This window comes from Solanum dulcamara, chromosome 3, assembly GCF_947179165.1.
Source record: "Solanum dulcamara chromosome 3, daSolDulc1.2, whole genome shotgun sequence".
Lineage (NCBI taxonomy): Eukaryota > Viridiplantae > Streptophyta > Magnoliopsida > Solanales > Solanaceae > Solanum > Solanum dulcamara.
This window is the reverse complement of record NC_077239.1, coordinates 2,981,840-3,003,128: the sequence shown is the minus strand read 5'-3', so window position 1 is coordinate 3,003,128 and position 21,289 is coordinate 2,981,840. Positions and strand designations below refer to the sequence as shown.

At 34.6% G+C, this 21,289-nt stretch overlaps 4 protein-coding genes, 1 long non-coding RNA gene and 1 pseudogene across 5 annotated transcripts; 4 read left to right on the top strand and 2 right to left on the bottom strand.

Annotated features, from left to right (window-relative positions):
* Positions 1-901: 901 nt before the first annotated feature.
* Positions 902-3,855, top strand: LOC129882161 (1-aminocyclopropane-1-carboxylate oxidase homolog 1-like). Its single transcript, XM_055956337.1, is given in 4 exon segments — positions 902-1,505; positions 1,507-1,668; positions 2,006-2,327; positions 3,461-3,855. Coding segments are annotated over 4 exon segments (1,089 nt in total). The 5' UTR covers positions 902-1,152; the 3' UTR covers positions 3,713-3,855.
* Positions 2,270-11,562, bottom strand: LOC129882166 (uncharacterized). The gene is made up of 3 exons (XR_008765716.1): positions 11,417-11,562; positions 10,676-10,751; positions 2,270-2,345 (listed from the first exon to the last, which is right to left on the bottom strand). It is a non-coding gene; the product is annotated as an uncharacterized LOC129882166 (long non-coding RNA).
* Positions 5,394-6,988, top strand: LOC129882160 (1-aminocyclopropane-1-carboxylate oxidase homolog 1-like). The gene is made up of 3 exons (XM_055956336.1): positions 5,394-6,001; positions 6,149-6,470; positions 6,555-6,988. Exons 1-3 carry the CDS (start codon positions 5,481-5,483, stop codon positions 6,804-6,806), a joined length of 1,095 nt encoding a protein of 364 aa, XP_055812311.1. The 5' UTR covers positions 5,394-5,480; the 3' UTR covers positions 6,807-6,988.
* LOC129882159 (1-aminocyclopropane-1-carboxylate oxidase homolog 1-like) lies at positions 9,899-12,254 on the top strand (annotated as a pseudogene).
* Positions 12,255-14,417: 2,163 nt separating this feature from the next.
* Positions 14,418-18,083, top strand: LOC129882158 (uncharacterized). Its single transcript, XM_055956334.1, has 3 exons — positions 14,418-15,283; positions 16,491-16,659; positions 17,520-18,083. The coding sequence occupies exons 1-3, from the start codon at positions 14,483-14,485 to the stop codon at positions 17,960-17,962; spliced, it is 1,413 nt and encodes a 470-aa protein (XP_055812309.1). The 5' UTR covers positions 14,418-14,482; the 3' UTR covers positions 17,963-18,083.
* Positions 18,084-19,050: 967 nt separating this feature from the next.
* LOC129882165 (auxin-induced protein 15A-like) lies at positions 19,051-19,980 on the bottom strand. The gene has a single exon (XM_055956343.1). The coding sequence runs from the start codon at positions 19,852-19,854 to the stop codon at positions 19,432-19,434; it is 423 nt and encodes a 140-aa protein (XP_055812318.1). The 5' UTR covers positions 19,855-19,980; the 3' UTR covers positions 19,051-19,431.
* Between the last annotated feature and the right edge of the window lie 1,309 nt (positions 19,981-21,289).

Genomic DNA, 21,289 nt, shown 5'->3' with positions numbered 1-21,289 from the left:
AATAATATTTATAAATTATATTTTAATAAATATTTTTATGTATAATATAATTTAAAAATAATATATCTATACTCAGGTCGGTTTGGGTTCGGTTTGACTTTTTTTAGTTAAAACCAAACCAACCCTATAATGGTCGGGTTTTTTTCCGAACACCAAACCAAATCAAACCAAACCACTAGTCGGGTTTTTTTTTCGGTTTGGTTCGGTTTGTCGATTTGGTGCGGTTTATCGGTTTGCCCTGTACAGCCCTACCAATAGCAAAAAAACAGTTCGAAGTGGTTGATATTTTAGCCTTTCAAAAATATATAGGTCGCGTAACATTTTTGATAATCAAACATTGAAAAGGTATGATCCAAGACATAAATCTTCAATATTAAAAGTCACAACTTGTTAAACTTAATATTTTATCAATGGAACAATAGGAGTCAAAAGTTCAAAAGCGCCCAATTCCAAGGCTATTCGTAGAAATAGCATGAACTGACCATTTTCGCCTATGTCTTTAATAAATAGCCATTATCCCAGGGTTTCAAGTTCCACTTTAAGGAGGACAATTTTGGACAGAATATATATCTGCTACATTGAATATTTTTGTTCTAATTTGTATTATGACTTCATATTGATAGCATAAACCACTTTCATAAATTATAAGAATTTAAATTTAGTTTGATGTCATTTTTGTCTATCAATAAAGTCAATTTGTATTTTCATTGCACTTGATCAATTTGTATTTTTATTGCACTTGACCTAAAATTCTGGATGTACAATGAGTGGTCCAAAAGTCACAGCTTGCATTGATTGGATTTATTGTTTGTTTATGGCATTTTCTACAGTCAGAAATGGATCACACATAGTTATGGCTGCAAATTTGGAATCTTGTATCATTATAATTAAAATAAAATCTCAAAATCTTTTGATTTAGTAGTCAACAAAATAGATTGAAAATCATAAAGTTTCAAGTTTAAATCCCATCAAAAATCAAATACACTAAGTGATATCTTTACATCGGTCTAAGCCTAGTAGACAAAGATACTTGGTGTCCGTGCTGGTAGGAGATTGTATCTACCCGACGACATAAATCGAGGTGCACAAGCTGATTGGGAGTCTCAAAATCTTGATATAATTACTATATAGAAGAACAAGAGAATCAAGAAAATGGATACAAATGAATCAAAATATGATAGAAAAAGTGAATTAAAAGCCTTTGATGACACAAAATCTGGTGTCAAAGGACTTGTTGATGCAGGAGTCAGTAAAGTCCCTCAGATATTCATTTCACCTCCAGATACAACAACAAAACACTCAAATTCCACTACAGGACAGTTCATATTTCCAGTCATAGACCTCCAAGGCGTTGATAGTCAGGATCAAATCAATCGGAAAAAAATCATGGAGAAAGTCCGTGATGCATCAGAGACATGGGGTTTCTTCCAACTCATCAATCATGGCATTCCATGTGATGTCTTGGAAAAAATGATACGAGGTGTTTGTAGTTTTCACGAACAAGATAGAGATCAAGAAACAATGGTATACACGAGAGTTTACTAAAAGAGTAGTTTATAACAGTAATTTTGATTTGTATAGTGCACCAGCAACTAATTGGAGGGATACTTTTTTCTGCATTATGGCTCCTAATCCTCCTAGTCCTGAAGAACTACCTCCAATCTGTAGGTATGTCATTTGTATGATACATGGTCTAAATGGGGTTCGATTGAATCCTCTTCGTTGAAAAATTATACTGATATGTATGAAACTCGTTGAATCCCCTCTATATAAGACCAGTAGCTAAGCTAGAAATTATGTTAAGAGTGTTCAAGATTTTATATATGTACAAAATAAAATGACTTATATGTACATAGCATAATTTTTCGATCAAGGGTGTTTAACTAATTGGCCTTGCTCCTGCTGATATAAGTTATGACACACTATCATTTCTTGAATCCCCGTGCTAGAATTCCTGATTCCGCCACTGATGCTTTTTTGTCTTTTTCTTTATGATGGGGTAAAGGGACATCATTGTTAAATACTCTGAGGAAGTGAAGAAACTTGGGAGATGTCTGTCTGAACTATTGGCAGAAGCACTTGGGCTCAATAGAAACTATCTGAATGACATGGATTGTGATAAAGGACTATCAGTTGTATGTCACTATTATCCAGCTTGTCCAGAACCAGAACTTACTTTAGGTGCTAGTAAACATGCTGATGATGGATTCTTTACTGTACTTCTTCAAGACCATATAGGGGGATTGCAAGTTCTTCATGAAAATCATTGGGTTGATGTCCCTCCTACCCCTGGTGCTCTTGTTGTAAATATTGCAGATCTTCTGCAGGTAAGTCTTCTATCCAATCTGCATTGAAAAAGAGTAGTAGTGATCATTAAAATTGATGCAAGTTGAATAATGAAAGTGAGTAGCTCTTTGGCTACACTTTGAGCCGGCGAATCCCTCTCAGGCTTTCAGCTATAGTAGGTGAGCCCCCAAGACCATTAGGGGCCTCATCATATCTTCAGCTTACCGAGGACACGACCTTAGATAGGAAGGTTTGGAGGTCGCGGATAAGGGTAGAAGGTTAGCAGGTAGTTAGGGGTTGTTGTATTACTAGCCTTTTCATATAGTCTTTGCCTTTTTGTACCTGTTATCACCTGGTATTATTGTAGTTTTTACTTTTGATATCTCGCATCGTCAGTTGTTTACTGTGTTTCGATTATCGCACTATTTTATTGGTTCCTTGTGTTAGTTGCTATGTTTTCCACACTGTTTTCTTCTTCTTTGTACTTGGATTTACTGCACTCGAGCCGAGGGTCTTTCGAAAACAGTCTCTCTACCTCTACTACACTTTACCCTCCCCAAACCCCTACTTGTGGGATTTCACTGAGCATGTTGTTGTTGTGGTGGACTCATAGGAAGTCACTATTTCATAATATGCATCATCTTTAATTCTACACACACATACACACGTATGATTCAAGTCAAAAACAATATGTTAAAATGAACCAACAGCAAATGGCTAGGTCTGTCACTGTTGACAACTTGTCCAGCGAGATAACTACGGTAAGAAAGGGCAGTCTGGTGCATAAAACATCCTACGTTTACACAGGGTTCGGGGAAGAGCCACACTTTAAGAGGGTGTAATGTAGGTATCATATCCTGATGCAAGCATCAGTTCCTCTAAACAACAGTACAACGATTTATTCGAATTATCTAATATTACTACACTTGAAGGTTGTTCATGCATAGAAACATTTGGGTTTGGCGGAATGGTTTTTGGCACAACTAGTAAAAAATTAGAAGATAATCTTTGAGTTAATCATGCTTATGAGCTTCTTCAATATTAGCCAAACTTTTGTCCTTGGTTCATTTCATTAGCCATGGAAGAGAAACTTTAACTTGAAGCATACATACTGATTACCTTGTTAATTCACAAAAGAGCATTACTAATGTTGTTTGTCATCAAAATGTTACAGCTAATATCAAATGACAAGTTTAAAAGCGTTGAACATCGCGTACTGGCAAATCGTGTTGGTCCAAGGATATCGGTAGCATGCTTCTTCTCCACATTTTTCCTAGCATCTTCTAGACTTTATGGTCCTATTAAGGAGTTGTTGTCAGATGAAAATCCCTCAAAATACAGAGAAACAACAATTCAGGAATATGCTGCTTATTTTACTGCAAAGGGACTTGATGGGACTTCTGCTCTACAACATTTTAGAGTTTAAATTGTCGTAAATGAGAACGAAACAGATGGATGAATGAACTATATTTTCATTTGTCTTTTCATGCTGCTTATTCAAAGTGAATAAGTATTTATATTGTAATACATGTAGATAATCACTATTTATGCATTGTAATCTTCAAGTTACTTTCTTGGTTATTTTGGATTTCCTCCTACTCGAAAAAATCATTCATCAGCCTTCTTTTCAAAGTTGAAGGCAAAAGGGAAACTACTACTGTTGATTGTGGCTCAATCCTAGGCTTTACAATGACAACAACAACAGTAACTACGTAAGAATGAAAATATAGTTCAAGTTTACTCGAGGAGAAGAGATACTGGTGATACATTTCCACTGGCCATGTGAAGACCGGAGAGCAACTAGCTAATTTGTTCACAAAAGCGCCGAATGGAGCTCGAGTTAATTATCTATGTAACAAGCTAGGCATGATCAATATATATGCTCCAGCTTGAGGGGAGTGTTACAGAATATTATTGCATATTGAGCCCGTTTGGATGGGCTTAAAAAAAGTAACTTTTAGGTATGAAGTGTTTTTAGAACTTTGAAGCGGTGAAAGTTATTTTTATAAATAAGCAGTTGAGTGTTTGGATAAAAGTGCTTATGTTGAAAATAAGTGTTTGAATTTTAGGGTTAAAAGAATAAAAAGGGTAGTTTGGGAATTTAGTTAAAATATAAGGGATATAAAAGTAATTTCCATGGTCAAACAAAATGACTTTAAGCACTAGGAAAAAAAAGTTAGAAATCCTAACTTTTCAGTTTGGGCTTAAAGTTAGCATTAGCCAAACACGTCCAAAAGCTAAAAAGGGGCTTTAAGTTGGTTTTGACCAACTTAAAGTCAATACAAACGGGTTCATTGTAAATATATTTTCTTGCCTTACTTATAATATTCTGTAACAAAACTCAACTCTCTACAGTAAAGCAATCTTATCTGTTCAGGAATAAGAATCAAAGGTAGATTATAATTCCGTGCTTAGAGAGGAAGAAAAAAATGAAATTCAACACCAAGACAGATCAAAGGCTCTTGATGTAAGAGTTTAGATTAGTACCAGTACTACCGATGATGTGTTTCCTCTTCCTCCATTGCTTTACGGACCAGAACTTTGAAAGGAGTATTATATAATATACGTTATGTTATATTATACTCCTTACATCCTAATTTATGTGGCATCGTTTGACTTGGTATAAAGTTTAAGAAAAAAGAAAACACTTTTGAAGTTTGTAGCCTAAAACACTCCTTGATCGTATAGTTATAAATCATTTCATTAAGGTAAAATGAGAATTTTGAAGTTAAATTGTTTCTAATTATAGAAAGATGACATTCTTTTTGGGATGGACTAAAAAGAAAAGTTTGTCACATAAACTGGGCTGGATGGAACTTCTGTATTGAGATGATAGATATTGTATATGTAAGGCAGATCAAATTTTCTTTATTTTGAAGATATGCATGGTTGATATAAGAGTTTAAATTAGCACCAGTAATGCCGATGATGTGTTTCCTCTTCCTCCATTGCTTTATGGATCAGAACTTTGAACTGGTCTTCTTTGCTGGCTGATACATAACAAAATAATGAAATTTTGATGATGACAAATTTGTCTTGAAGCTGAACAAAAAATGTTTCGACTTAATTACAACTGTCAATTCTTAGTTACATTATTTGTTGATTAATCTCTCTCTTGGATTTTGACTAATATTTGGATATATCTTAACTTTTACTAAAGCTAATAGTCTGATTGTTCCAAAAGAATAAGAAAAATGGAGGAGATCAACGCAAATGAAACAAAGTATGACAGAAAGGCCGAACTACAAGCCTTTGATGAGACGAAAGCCGGTGTTAAGGGACTAGTGGATGCAGGTATCACCAAAGTACCAAGAATTTTTGTTCAACCATCACAGATTGAAGATTCAAGAATTCACAGCAACAGAAAATTCAAGTTTCCAATAATTGATCTTGATGGCATCGAGGAAGATCCGATCAAGCGAAAGAAGGTAGTCCAGGAAGTCAGTCAAGCATCCGAGACTTGGGGATTCTTTCAAGTGATCAATCATGGGATTCCTACTCATGTTCTGGAGGAAATGAAAGACGGGGTTATCAGGTTCTTTGAGCAAGATACTGAGGTGAAGAAGCAGTGGTATACGCGAGACTTGACAAAAGTGTTCACATTTAACAGCAATTTTGATCTGTTTGGAGCACCAGTAACCAACTGGAGGGACACCTTTACTGCCACCACAGCTCCTATACCTCAAAATCCTGAAGAATTACCTTCTGTCTGCAGGTATTTAATTTGGAACAGATTTTTCATGTAATGTTTTATTATATGTTTCTATACCAATACTTTTCAATAGAATCCAAAAAATATTCAAACAAACGACGTCGTTATAGAGAGGTTTGAATATTGTGTTATGTTTTTATTTGCTTATAGAGATGTTCTCCTTGAGTACACAAACCAAGTGATGAAATTAGGTGACACTTTATTTGAACTACTGTCTGAGGCTATTGGCCTCGAACCAAACCACTTAAAGGATATGGGTTGTGCGGAGGGGCTTATGGCATTAGGCCATTATTATCCAGCATGCCCACAACCCGAACTTACTCTAGGCACCGGTAAGCATGCTGACAATGACTTCCTCACCGTGCTTCTCCAAGACAACATAGGTGGTCTCCAAGTCCTACATCAGAACCATTGGGTAGATGTTCCCCCTACTCCCGGAGCTCTCGTGGTCAATATAGGAGATATTCTACAGGCAAGTAGTGTTACATTTAAGCATACATGTATCATAAAAAAAAGGAATCTTATCACTTGTGATATTTTGACTCAAATTTTTCAGCTTATATCAAATGACAAGTTCAAAAGTGTTGATCATAGAGTACTGGCAAATAAGGTTGGTCCAAGGGTATCATTGGCATGCTTCTTCATGACAAATTTTGTGCCAACACAAAGGTTGTATGGACCTATCAAGGAGCTGATATCGGAACACAATCCTCCAAAGTACAGGGAAACGACGATTAAGGAGTTCACAACTTATTTCAATAACAAAGGGCTGGATGGCACTTCCACTCTGTTGCATTTTAGACTTTAGACTAAATAGTTCAAGCAATTACTGGCGCAAGTATAATAGGTAAGGTGTGTGTTGGAGTAGTTGTGGATATGATAGATATTTTATCAAATAAGGTTTGTACAACTATATATGTCAAACTATCTATGCTCATTATGTAACCATCAATAAATTCTACTCAGATTAAGTGATTTTCATGATAATAATTAGATGCACTTCTTGAATAAGTATATTCATTACTCACAAGGAGAGGATTGAGGAGGATTGAGGAAGAGGGATTTACATATGATTTTCATTGACCTAGATGAAACTTACGACAATGTCCTTAGAGGGTTCTTTGGAGGTGTTAGGAGATTAATTAAAGGTGTACATATGTAGCTTACATTAGAGTAATTGAGGATATGTATGATGGAGCAGAGACCTGAGTAAGGACAGTGGAAGGAGACTCGAATCACTTTCCAGTCGTAATAGGGTTGTCACCAGAGATCGGATCTTAGCCTGTTTCTATTTGCCTTGGATGCAATGACGCGGCATATCCAATGAGAGGTGTAATGAGAGGTTTCATGGTGTATCATATTTGCATATGACATAGTGTTGATTAATGAGATACGCGACAAAGTTAATAATAGGTTGGAGGTTTGGAGACAGATTCTGGAGTCTAAAGGGTTTAGGTTGAGTAGGACTAAGACAAAATATTTGGAGTGTAAGTTCAGTGATGTAACTTATGTGGCAGATGTTGATGTAAGGATTGAAACATAAATCATCCCCAAGAAAGGAAATTTTAAGTATATTTGTTCAATAATTCAAGAAAATGGGGAGATTGATGATGATGTTAAACATCGTATTAGAGTGAGGTGGCTGAAAGCTCGTATCCAGTGTCTTGTGTAATAAGAATGTTCTACTAAGCCTTAAAGGTAAGCTTTATAAAGTGATGGTCAGAAGCTATGTAGTATGGACAGAGTGCATGTCTAGAAGATGAGAGTTGCGGAAATGAGGAAGTTGAGATGGATGTGTGGGACTACTAGGAGGGATGAGATAAGGAATGAAGCTATCGTAAACAAGGTAGGTGTGGCCTCTGTGGTGAATAAGATGAGTGAGGAGGAGATGTTTTAGACATGTGAAGCAAGATGCATAGATGCTCAGTAAGGAGGAGTCAGGGGTTGGCTATAGTGGATGTACGGAGATGTAGAGGTAGACCGAAGAAGTTTTGGAGAGAGGAGATTAAGTAGGACATGGCTCACTTGCAGCTTATCGAGGGTGTGTCCCTCTATAGGAAGACATATAGATCGAGGATTATAGTAGAAGGTTAGTAGGTCAAGCGTTCTCTAGTTCCATTTTTAGTAATGTTATTGTTACTCTCTTACTATCTTATCGATTTTAGTAGTACCTGATATTTTATTTGCTTTACTTATCATATTTTTGAATCTAAATACACATCTGAATATTAAGATATTACTTTAATATTTGAATACTAAATAGTTAAAATTATTTGTTTTCTCAATATCTGAATGTATAAAATTTGTCTTTATTTAAAAAATGATAAATTAATCTAGTATATTATCAATAAAATATATTAAAATTTATATGACAATTGATGATGGTAATGACTAACGATGGTGATTGTGTATGTCAATTTGGGATAGTATTGACTAATGGTGGTGGTTGTAGGTAGCATCTTATGATATAGTGGTTGCAATAGTGATTAACCGTGGTTGGTGGTGATGACGGCTGATAATTAGTGAAGCAATGATATTAATAACTAATGGTAGTGATGAATGATGATGGCATTTAGCGATATATAATGTTGACTAATGATGATAATTATCGATGGTAATTAGTGGATGTAATAAGGGTTGGTGGTGATGATTGTAAATGATGGCTAATGGTGATGACGATTGATTTTGATTATTATCGATAATGGTGCTTGTAGTTGAATTGGGGATGGTGCTTGTGGACAGTAGATGGTGGTCATTGACGGTGATGGTAGTTGTGACTGAAATAGTGGTTGTGGTGGTGGTTGAAAGTAGATGAAGTAGCAGTGAACTGTCATCTTTGTAGAAATTTTTAAATAGAAATCTTAATAATATTACTTAGTTATAGATCTTAATCATTCAAGTTTATTCAGATCCATTAAGTGGTCGTAAAATAAGAAAAAACAAACGCACTTAATGATTAAGATTAACACCTTCATAGGCCTAACAAACTATATGAACGTAATTGCACACACAATATAAATATCATAACATTTTATGCATGTAAATATTTTAAAGGTCAAACCCATCGATGGCCCCCTAAAGTTGGCACCAACTTTCATTTAAACACCTAAACCATGAGATGTTCATTTTAGACACCTAATGTAAGGGTCGAATGTGTCATCTTGACACTTTTTTGACAGTTGGCAACTCGCGTGTTTTCCACCTCTCTGAGGCGCGTAGAAGCTGTTTTTCTTTAAAAAACATTTTTTTTTGTTGTTCTTCTTCTTCTTCATTTTAACAGTCCCCTTTCACCTCCATTATTAGCGGTAGAAGAAGACTAGCAAGTGCCCCTAAAAAATCTCATTCTTTTTTTTTCTTTTTTTCCCTTTCTTTTTCTCTGTGTAGCTGCTTTTTTATATAATATACTAAATATATACTCTTCTTATGTGACCGATAATCGATTGAAATTACTTGGAAAAATCTTTTGCTTTTTTCATCCATAGTTTCAGGTGAGAATTCATCATAGGGATTATGAGAACTACTCGGAGCCTATGAAATTTCCATATGAAAGTTCACAAAATTGAAAAAGTATGGAAAATGCAAACACACCTCACAAAATCAGAAGCAGACATAATTTCTATCTGTTGAATTAATCAAAATCAAAAAGATTTATACAGAGATAAATTTTTATTGAACTTGTTTGTTCTTATTTTTTTTTTATTAACTTGGATGTATGTATCGCGTTGGGTGGGGTTGGGGTTGGGGTTGGGGTGGGTGGGTTGGAGAAGATGACGGCGGGGTGGAGGAGGGGTTGGCGTTAGGGTGGGGTTGGGGTGGGTGGGGTTGGAAAGATGACAGCGGGGTGGGTGGGGGGTTAATAATTGTTAATTATTTTTTTTTGGATAAAAAAAATACCACGTGTCATTAAATTATTGATCATTTTTTTCTATTCAAAAGATATTATTTGATAATTATTTTTTATGCCATGTGTCTTTATTTAATTTGCTGCTTTTGACACGTCAGACTAGTGTATTACACACACTTAATATATTTTGGTGACTGTTAAAAAAGTGTCAAGATGACACATTCGACCTTTACATTAGGTGTCTAAAATGAACATCTCCTTGTTTAGATGTCTAAGTGAAAGTTGATGTCAACTTTAAGGGGTCTCCGATGGATTTGGCTTATTTTAAACACTAAAGTTTGGCCTAAACTTAATTAAATAAAAAACAAGCTGTCCAAGTATCTGCATAATTGCATTGAAGCTTCATAATTGGACAAAGCTACAGACTGAAATTATTATTATACCCATTCATATCACATGGCTCTTCAACATAAAATATGTACCCTACGGGCTTTAGTATTAGTATAAACTAGCAGAAGCTTTATTTTTAAACTCAGAACTGATCTTCGAATGAAGAAGGTTAGACAACAAATCTTCATGATTCCATTGACAAATCCGGTGCTGCTTGCTGGTGGAGGTTGGGAGTATCTCAAATATGAATAAGAAGTCGAAGAAGCCCTAGATCCGCCTCTTACTAACATATATGTTCGAAAATCGACAGAAAATAGCACAACCATATATATAATATTATCTTACGAAGATTATTGATTCAAGTTTCAGGCTATAATGTCACGTGTAAATATTAAACTTAACGTACATCATAATCTTATAGAGAGACTATACAGAAAACATACCTGATGTGGAAAGCAATAGGAGTAGAAGCGTTAGCCGAAAATCAGTTTCTACCTCCTTGCCCGTACAGCTCACAACCTGTAAGGCTAACAACTCAACATTATATATATATCTTTAACTTTTACAAGGTATTCAATACCTCTAAATTAGATTTAGACAAAAGCATAAGAAAAATGGGAGTCATCAACACAAATGAAGCAAAGAATGACAGAATGGCTGAACTACAAGCCTTTGATAAGACGAAAGCCGGTGTTAAGGGACTAGTTGATGCAGGTATCACCAAAGTACCAAGAATGTTTGTACAACCAATAAAGATTGAAGATTCAAGAATTCACAAGAAGAAATTCATCAAGTTTCCAATAATTGATCTTGATGGCATCAAGGAAGATCCGATCAAACAAAAGAAGATAGTCCAGGAAGTTGGTCATGCATCCGAGACTTGGGGTTTCTTTCAAGTGATCAATCATGGGATTCCTACTCATGTTCTGGAGAAAATGAAAGACGGTGTTACCAGGTTCTTTGAGCAAGATACTGAGGTGAAGAAATAATGGTATACGCGAGACTTGACAAAAGAGTTTACATTTAACAGCAATTTTGATCTGTTTAGATCACCAGGAACCAACTGGAGGGACACTTTTCGTGCCACCATAGCTCCTATACCTCCAAATCCCGAACAATTCCCTTCTGTCTGCAGGTAATATGGTCAAATATACGCACATCATAAATTTTAATATACATCATACCTCTCTATAACAACATTTTTCTCTAGCAGCAAAATAATTCAGACAAATGACTATTGTCTATTGCTTATTGTGCATTTGTGATAGGGATATTCTCCTTGAGTACACAAACCAAGTGATGAAATTAGGTGAGACTCTGTTTGAACTAGTGTCCGAGGCTATTGGCCTCGAACCAAACTACCTCAAGGATATGGGTTTTTCAGAGAGGCTTCTTTCTTTAGGCCAATATTATCCAGCATGCCCACAACCCGAACTTACTCTAGGCACCAGTAAGCATGCTGATTCTCCAAGACAATATAGGCGGTCTCCAAGTCCTACATGAGCACCATTGGGTAGATGTTCCCCCTATTCCCGGAGCTCTCGTGGTCAATATAGGAGATCTTCTACAGGCAAGTAGTGTTACATTTCCCTTACCTGGATCTGAAACATACTTGTCGTCTTATTACTAATTATGATATTTTTGACTCATAGAGTACTGGCAAATAAGGTTGGTCCAAGGGTATCGTTGGCATGCTTCTTCATGACAAATTTCGCGCCCACACAAAGGTTGTATGGACCTATCAAGGAGCTGATATCGGAACACAATCCTCCAAAGTACAGGGAAACGACGATTAAGGAGTTCACAACTTATTTCAGTAACAAAGGACTGGATGGCACTTCCACTGTGTTGCATTTTAGACTTTAGATGAAATAGTTCAGCAATTATTGGCGCGAGCGAATGTAACAGGTAAGGTGTGTGTTGGAAGGAAATGACAGATATTGTATCAAATAAGGTTGTTTGTACAACTATATATGTCAAATTATGTATTTTTATTCAGTAAAAATCAATAAAACAAGTAATTTTCATGATTATGCTTAGAAGAACTTGATTTATTTGTCTGAATTAGAGAACTCAATAAAATTTACAAGTCATAGAATAGTCCAAAGCTTTTGCAAATAATATTTCTCATGATACCAAAGCATCTTCTTAATATATTTATGGTAAAATCTAGGAGAACCACACCCCAAAAGTTAGTTATTCAGGTGGAAGAGTCCAAGGCAATATAAGCCCACATTGGCTCGCCGTTAAACAATGTAGGACTCAAGTCCAATACATTGCAATAGAATCATAACAAACCACCACCCTCTGCAATTGTCATCCTCGATAGCTATGTGCTAGACCATTTCTATCCCCGAGCCAATACTGCAATGCTGGTGTCACTATTCAAGGCACGAAGGGTAGTGGGTCGCTCTGATACCATTGATAATTGGATACCATTAGAAGAGAACCACACCCCAAAAACTAGCTATTCAGGTGGGAGATTCCAAAGTCCATTCACAATATTTGGGGAAAAAGGGGTATAGAATATTATTATCAATGAAAAGTCATCAAACACAAACAATTCAAAATGAAAAAAATAGTATCAACTAAGTTATGAGAAAAACAGAATAAATTGGTAAATGTATGGGTGAAATTCTCTCTTGGTAAACGAACGAACAAGACCATGATACATGGCTAAATCGAAATCAGAGAGACATTGGTCCTTCCTACCTCAGCTCGATGAAAATCCCAGGACAACAAGCCCCCAACTTGACCAAGCACTACAACAAATTAAGAAATGATTTAGTGGCAATAATATAATTTACCGCTATATTATATTTAGCGTTAATAATAAATATGAGTATCTATAATCGGTATTCTATATAATTGCCGCTAAAATCTTTAGCGACTCTGAATACAATAACATTAAGTTAATTGTCACTAAATATTTTTGCGGCAATAAATATTATCTCTAAAAGAAATTTTATTATTACCATTAAATATCTCTTTTATTGTAGTGAAGGCCGGTACCAACCCAAGCCACTCCATACCCGGGTAGCTTTCAATACCTCTTCCCGGAAACAAATCACTTTAAAGCTAGAGCACCTTCATAATGACTCTCACTCAAATCAATAGTCAGTCTCAAGTTTAGCGTAATCTGCATCTTTGTACTCGATTCTACTTTGTTGGTTCAACCAAAAAAAAAAACTCGATTAATAAATTTGTCTTTAACCCCTATTTACAAATTCTATTATTAATCAAAATGACTATTTTCCCAGTTAACCCTAAATAGTAGATATTCAATTTTACAAGATTTGGTTTTCATATATCAATCCGAGCAATCTTGTAAAATTCTAATATATTTTCATCTGTTTAATTATTGGTAGACAAAATTACTTAATATATTTGTATATGAATTATGAGGTACCAAAGAATTTTATTTTAATAAAATAATTCTATTATCTTTTGAGTATTTCATAAAATTAGTCGATATGCATATATACTAACTTAGACACCGCAATTATCAAGAAAATCACAATTAGAAATCAAAACACAAAATTCTCTTCTTTTTTATTTATTATTTAAAAATTAATGAATTAAGGAAACATGAAAAATTTATCAGAATAGATATTCGTCCTACTATTCTACAATATTGTATAAAATAAATTAAGCAAGAAAGATATTTTTCAAGAAATGACTCGATAACTAAGTTTATTCAAAATTAAGTATTCAATAAACAAAATTTCAGTTTTATGAGAAGAAAAATATTCAATATCTTATAACTTGCTATTAAGACCGCTCAAATATATTATGTTGCTTCCTACTCAGGATGCTAAAAATAATTTTATTTTAAAAAAATATTAAAATAAATTAACAAATTCACTTAGTAATTTAAGACAATCATATTTTAACACTTGCAATTTCTTCATTTGTCAACCTTTCTTTCTTATATTTTGTCGTTTAGTACAGTAAGATATTTTAAGATTAAATTTATAATAAAATTTTAATATTATATTTAAATGATAAAATAAATTTATATTTTTTAATCAAATATAATATAAATTTTATCTTGAATACCTTAGCAAATTTGAAATTATTACATTTCATCTTTCGTATGGATAAATTAATCTAAATATTATAATTTTGTGATAATTTAATCTGTAAATCATGAAAAATAAGAGTGGCTAAGCTTTGTTTGTCCACTTTATAGTACCTTTCACTCCCATTTGTCCATTACCAAAATCATATTTTTAGCTAATCACTCAATCATGGCTGAGCTAGGAAGCACCGCCGCAGCTCCTCCGTCTGAGTTAAAAACCCGGTCGGCCGGAAGCACTGAGCACAGCTGGTGCAAGGCGGTTCCGATTGGTACCGGAATAACAGTCTTAGCTCTCCTCTTATCAAAATCACCAGACATTTTACTTCTCCAAAATGCCCTCCACAAACTTCAAAATTCCAATCCTATCCTCAAAGCTCAACTCCATTACGAATCAACTACAAACTCTTACGCCTACATCATTCCCTCCACTTCTCATCTTCAAATCCAACCGTTCGATCTCTCGTCAACGGCTCAGATTCTCCGACGCCTCAAAACCTCCGATCTCAACTCCGTCTCCGATTTTCATCTCATCCTCGAACACGAAATCAACCGGAACTCATGGCTTAACACCTCATCGGATTCCGACACGGATATTTTCTTCGCGAGCATTTATCGATTAGAAAACGAGAAATCGGTGGTAGCGTTAAGGATTCATACATCGGCGTGTGATCGGGCGTCGTCGTTAGCGTTGCTGAGGAAGTTACTGGAGCTGGTGAGTAGTGAGAAGGAAGATGGAGAAGGGACAGAATTGGAATTATTGAAAAAGATGGAGGTTGGTTTGGAGATTGAAGAGTATATTCCAGCTGGAAAAGCGAGTAAGCCATTTTGGGCGCGTGGGATTGATATGGTGGGGTATGGATTGAATTCATTGAGATTTTCTAATTTGAACTTTATGGATAGTGAATCAACAAGAGGATCACAAGTTGTGAAATTGCAGTTGAATAAAGAAGATACTAATCGCATTCTTGAGGTAAATACTTCACTTTTTTCATAATAGTGGTAGCTTGCGTATATCTGGACTAATTTTATGTTACTCGGTGATTCTGTCTACCTCGAGGCTTTGTTAGATGAGAAGAAATCACATATTTTCTGGTTTCAATTTGTTTGACTTAATGTCTTTTTTTAGTTCGTTTAACGACTCTTTTTTTTTTCTCACGGGCTCTTTATTTTCAACTTTTTAGGTGACGTATATTCATAAATAATTATAATTTCCTTAGTATTATTTTGAAAATATATATTTTTCTCACTTAATCATAAATTAATTATAATATCTTTAGTGTTATTTTGAAAATATAAAGAAAAAAGAGAGATTATGGTTCAAATTTAAGTGGAGACAAAATACATTAGATGATTCAAATTTCTTCTCATGTGTCTGAGTTTTGATCGGCAAAGTTATCTGATATCTATATAGATGGCAAATAGCAGGTATACGATAGAGATAGTGTTCACAAACTGACTTGATCATCACCGTGATACGACAGAGATTTTGAATGTCATTTTTAAATTGCCAAGTTAGGTTGACATTTTTTTTTTCATTTTCTTTAGAAGTTGGGCAAAGCTACTCTACAAAACTTGCTTGGTCCAATTTTCTTGTTATGTTGGTTGAGAATCTGTGGCCCGAATTGAATGCAGTGTACTATTCTCCTCACATGATGTACAACTTTTATCACATTTAAAATATGAATTGGCCAATTTGTGAGTAATGGAATAACCTAAACTTTTTTATAAAAAAAAACTGTGGTGTTCGAATCAACCAGTGGACACCTCAATACCTTCCACCAACATAAGTACCAAATAACTTTGTCCATCGAGAATGATATAAACTAATATTGTGTTAATTCAAAATATCCAATTCGGCTCATTGGTTGTAAACCGTTGCTCAATTGAGATCAGGTTTTTAGCTTGATTAATGGTTTAAATTTTATGCGTCGACAGTGCAAAATCACATTATTTAGAAGCTTGTTGTATGTACTGTCTATGATAAGTGGGAGCAACACTCCAAAAATGTTGCTCGTCAGTGTCAAATCCTCCAAAAATACACTACTTTTGGAAGATCCAACATGCACGTGGTAACATTTTTGAAGAGTTCGAGTAACATGTTATGAATACCTAATTAAATGTACATTGTTTGGAATTTAGAACATTAAGAGATAGTAACAAAATCTGAATTTTGGCAGGGCTGCAAAACAAGAGGTATAAAGCTGTGTGGGCTGTTGGCTGCTGCTGGATTAATTGCAGCTCATTCCTCAAAAGGCCTAAATGAGAATCAATGGGAGAAATATGCAATTGCAACCCTTATTAACTGCCGCTCAATTCTTGATCCAGTGCTTAGCCCTGATTTTCCAGGTTCGTCAATGCATTCATGGTATAAACTTACTCATATCGGGTGTTTACATCTCCTGCATCTAGGCCACCACTCTTGATATCCATCTGACCCGGTTGGTCACTACTGGCATCCGATCTTTATCCTTTCTTTTTGGACCCAAGTTAGTCACAGATGGTACCCCTCCCAATGTCCTACCAGTTGCTCATGGTTAGCCACCCCTCCTTGGTCTAGGTGACTACTCCTGGCATGCTATCAATTAATCATGGCGGGCACCTGTTTCAAAGTCCAGACCATCACATATGACACTCTCAGGCCACCACTTCAATTTGTGGGATCAAGCATTGGTCAATATGCTCTGATACTAATTGCTATAGACTATTAAGTAGGAGAAGGAGAGCCCGTCAATCTATAAACTCATACCTATACTCAATCGGAAGTCAATTGGTATGCAGCAAATTTCTCTTTTTAAGTAAATAACAAAGTTTGCTATATGGGACTTATTAGTTCATTGCACATCATCTATTTACCCTTAAGTCTGTTGGAAACATCATATTAGCCCTTTTAACTTACTTCTTGGGCAAGCACACCATACTTCAATACCATGTGGTTGTTCTTATATTTGATGAAACTCTCACTAATGTTCACCTTTTTCTTTTCATTTCTATTGTTGTATCCCATCAGCCTTTCCCGAGTCTTAAACTCCGACTTCTAAACTCAAAACTGATCGGAAATTCCCATTTTGAGCTGGTTCAGGCAAGATGTTCCTGCTGATCTAGATTTCACAAACTGTCAGCTTTTGTCCTTTTGGTCATTTCTATTATTGCATCCTAAGGATGTTTACTGAACAGAGCATATTAAAATGGTGACCTAAATCATTCAGGCTTTTATCATTCTGCAATCCTCAACACGCATGACGTTAAGGGAGGAGATGATTTATGGGAGCTAGCAAAGAGAAGTTACACGTCTTTTATCAACGCCAAGAACAACAATAAGCATTTCACAGACATGGGAGACCTGAATTTCCTCATGTGCAGGGCCATTGATAATCCTGGCTTAACTCCATCCTCTTCACTAAGGACTTCTCTCATCTCCGTGTTTGAAGACCCTGTGATCGATACCTCCAGCACGGTGCATCAAGAAATCGGATTAGAAGACTTCATCGGGTGTGCATCCGTGCACGGGGTAGGCCCTTCTATTGCCATATTCGACACAATTAGGGACGGACAGTTGGATTGTGCATGTGTTTATCCCTTCCCCTTGCATACTAGGGAACAAATGCAGGAGCTCATTGGTGAAATGAAAAGAATCCTTATTGACTGGTAGCAAATTACAGGAGACTTGTTTTGATGCATTATGTTTTCCCACTGATCATGTTCAATGAAAATGCAATATGTTTCCTGAAAAACAGTTTGTTTTTGACATCAAAGTTTCAAATTCTTGTTCTTTTTCTGCTTGTTTCAAAATGCTGAGTTTATCTACTCCAAGTTGAAATATGTGGGCCATCGACGATGTAACGAAATCTTTACACCATCATGTCAATTTAACAGGTCACTCTTCTATTCTCCATTAGCATATCAGATTTGCTTTAAAGATTTATAATAGGTGAACTTAAATGTGTACACTGACGGTGCACATAACATAAACTTTTTTTAAAATACAATTGGTAATCTTCTATACATAAAAAGTTCAATAAGGAGTACAAGCACAAGTGCTATAGGGCGGGGTTAGGGGCAGGGGGTGGGGTAGATCAATAAGAAGTTATATTCTTAAGAATTTTTTTTTCTGGTGAGCTATTAGTATATTCAATGTATCTTTAAAAATATGTACATAAGATTAAAAAAAAAAATTAAAAACATTCCATGAGTCATTCATGACTCTACTTTATCACCTAACTACTAAAATCCTGCCAACTCCAACTAACATATACTTATTTATTTATTTTGGTTAATGTGGTTACCACAAATGTTGAGTATCTAATTTTTGACCAAGTCAAAATTAAATAATTGTATAACATGCATGCACCTCTTGATGATAATCAAACTACCAATTATCCATTTTGAATATTTAGAAACCCTTTTGACTTGATAACTATGACTACTACATACACTGACAATTAAGGACTTAGTGAAATGACAAGAAAAAACAAAGTGAAGAGAAGGATTAAAATGATAAAAGATGTAGCATCCTTGGTTAATTTTACGTTGACTAACAGCCTACCACAACTCTTTTTTTTTATCCGATTTTGGGACCGAGTTCAAATTGGTTGAGTTTATGATTGAGGTATAGTTATTGTTATATTAAGATGAACATCCTCAAATGGTCTTAATGTAATTGAAAGGGCAAAGAGTAAATAATTCACAACTACATTTCTCTTACAATTCTTGTCACATAAAATTTACAATTTAGCTAGTTGACACTAATTAAAGAGAAATATAAATAACAAGATTACTTCTCTCAATTGCTTTCTCCTCATGGGAAAAGAAAAAGGAAGCTTACCTAGGATATTAAAGGTGTCTTAATTTACACTAGCTCTTTGGTACAAATGAAACTAAGACTTAAAATGTAAATTACCTCCTCAATATATGATTTTGAATCTATTTCACCAAATGCTATTTTTCACTCTAACTAGAAAAGTAGTTGGTTTCAACTTGTTCAGGACTGAAATGTTGTACTTAGTTGTTGTAGTATTTATCATCGCACTAGAAAGTGGTATAAAAGTAACATTATTCGTCCTTACTAATCTGATTCTTTTGTATCATGGCCAGACACAACCCTGAAAAATATCAACCTAATTAAAGAAATTCCTCTACCAAGCCACCAAAATCAAACTTCCCATTGCAACACTCCACAGCATTGACCACTTCTTGAAATGCAGCAACACTACATGGCACCACAAGTCCATTTGTTTGCTCAAAACCAAACTCATTATATGTCTTCTCCAACAAAATCTTGAACAATGGATGTGAAAGATAGCTCGTTGGCACTGCGAATCGTTCTCTTTCTTCCCCTACATACACTGCAAATGTCCCCATCTTTTTTGATGATTTAGCACTTGTTGGACTAGCCCCTTGATCATCATCATAATCATGATCCTTAACAAGCAAATATTCAAGATGTTGTGATTGATTATGATGAATAGAGTTAGCACTAGGTGATCTAATAACCTTAGCCTTCTTGACTAATTTCTTCATTGAACCAAACTTCTTGCCTAGCATTTTTTGTGTACAAGAAAAATGTAGAGAAAAGAGAGAGCTAAACAGAAAGAAGTTAATTTCTTGAATATTTTTGCAATGGAAAAGAGTGGGTGGCAATTGGTTTTTGTAGTGTGGAGAATTTCTCAAAGAGGGCCAGCTTTTGACTTTTAAAAAATTGGAAGAGCGGCTATACGATTGTAGTGGTTTAATTTATTTGTCCTTAAATGTTGTCTCTATGCACTTTTGACTTATCAATAATAGCAATAAGTGCATATCAAACTTATAGCCTATATAATCAAAGAAGACCTAGAGTACCTTATGCGGATTCCAGATCTAAATTTTATGCGTTCGTATTTAATTTTTTATCACATCCCGACACTATTAAAAAATAAAAATTCTCGACATATGTTTCCATTGAAAATTTAGGATTTTTGATAGAAATTCGATCGGATCATGTCATTAACCTAAAAAGTTACAAAGTAAAGCGAAATTACATGTCATGTAAGATATGCGTATTACATTATTTGAAAAACTCTGAAAGTAAGTATTATTTTTTTTTCTATCCTTCTAGTGTGTGTATATATATATATATCATTTTAAAAAAAATTATTATACCTTGATTAATTAGGTAAATGGATGGTAGGGATCTAGAGTTGGTTCTATCAAATAATATTTACAAACAATTTTAAATTTTAAAAAGAAGAAAAAAAGTTCACTTACTTTAAATAGAATAGCAACAGCTCATGCTATATTTTAGCCAATAATCCATTATTACTTAAAATGGAATTTTGGATTAGTTACAACCAATAGATTCCTTTATAACAAACAAAAATAATTTTAACCATTGCATAATTGAATACTTAAGAATAAATTTTAACTTAATTAACTCTAAATCAACTAGAAAAATTGACTAATCACCAACCCTTTAATATATTGGACGGCTGAAAATGGTGGGTGCCCATAAAACTAAAAAAATAATAAAGTATTACAAAGTATATATTGTAATAATTAATAAACACTTGGAATATTTATCACTTTATGTGATTAAAAATTAGTCAAAACTACCAAATTTTTCTTTAAATAAAATAAAAAAAGAATGAAGAGAGTTGAAGAGTGGATACACACAACTTGTGTAAAATAGAAGAAAAAACAAAGAGAATTTTGGGGAAATAAGCAAACAAGGACGGCAATACTTGCCAAATGTCAAAAATAAATGGTTGAAATAAAGGGAATATTTGCATCCACAAATGGACATACCTTTTATTTAAAAATTTTATTAAGTATCTGATACAGAATTAAGTTTCGATTAAATAAATATATGTCACGCCGCCTAAGGCCAAATTAAAGAGAAGTTCTTCCTAAGTCCTAACGTGAGGCTTTGAATTCGAGATCTATAGTTAAGAGTGAAAGAATCATATTTATCCCATCATATAATACTTTTTAACATAACATAAAA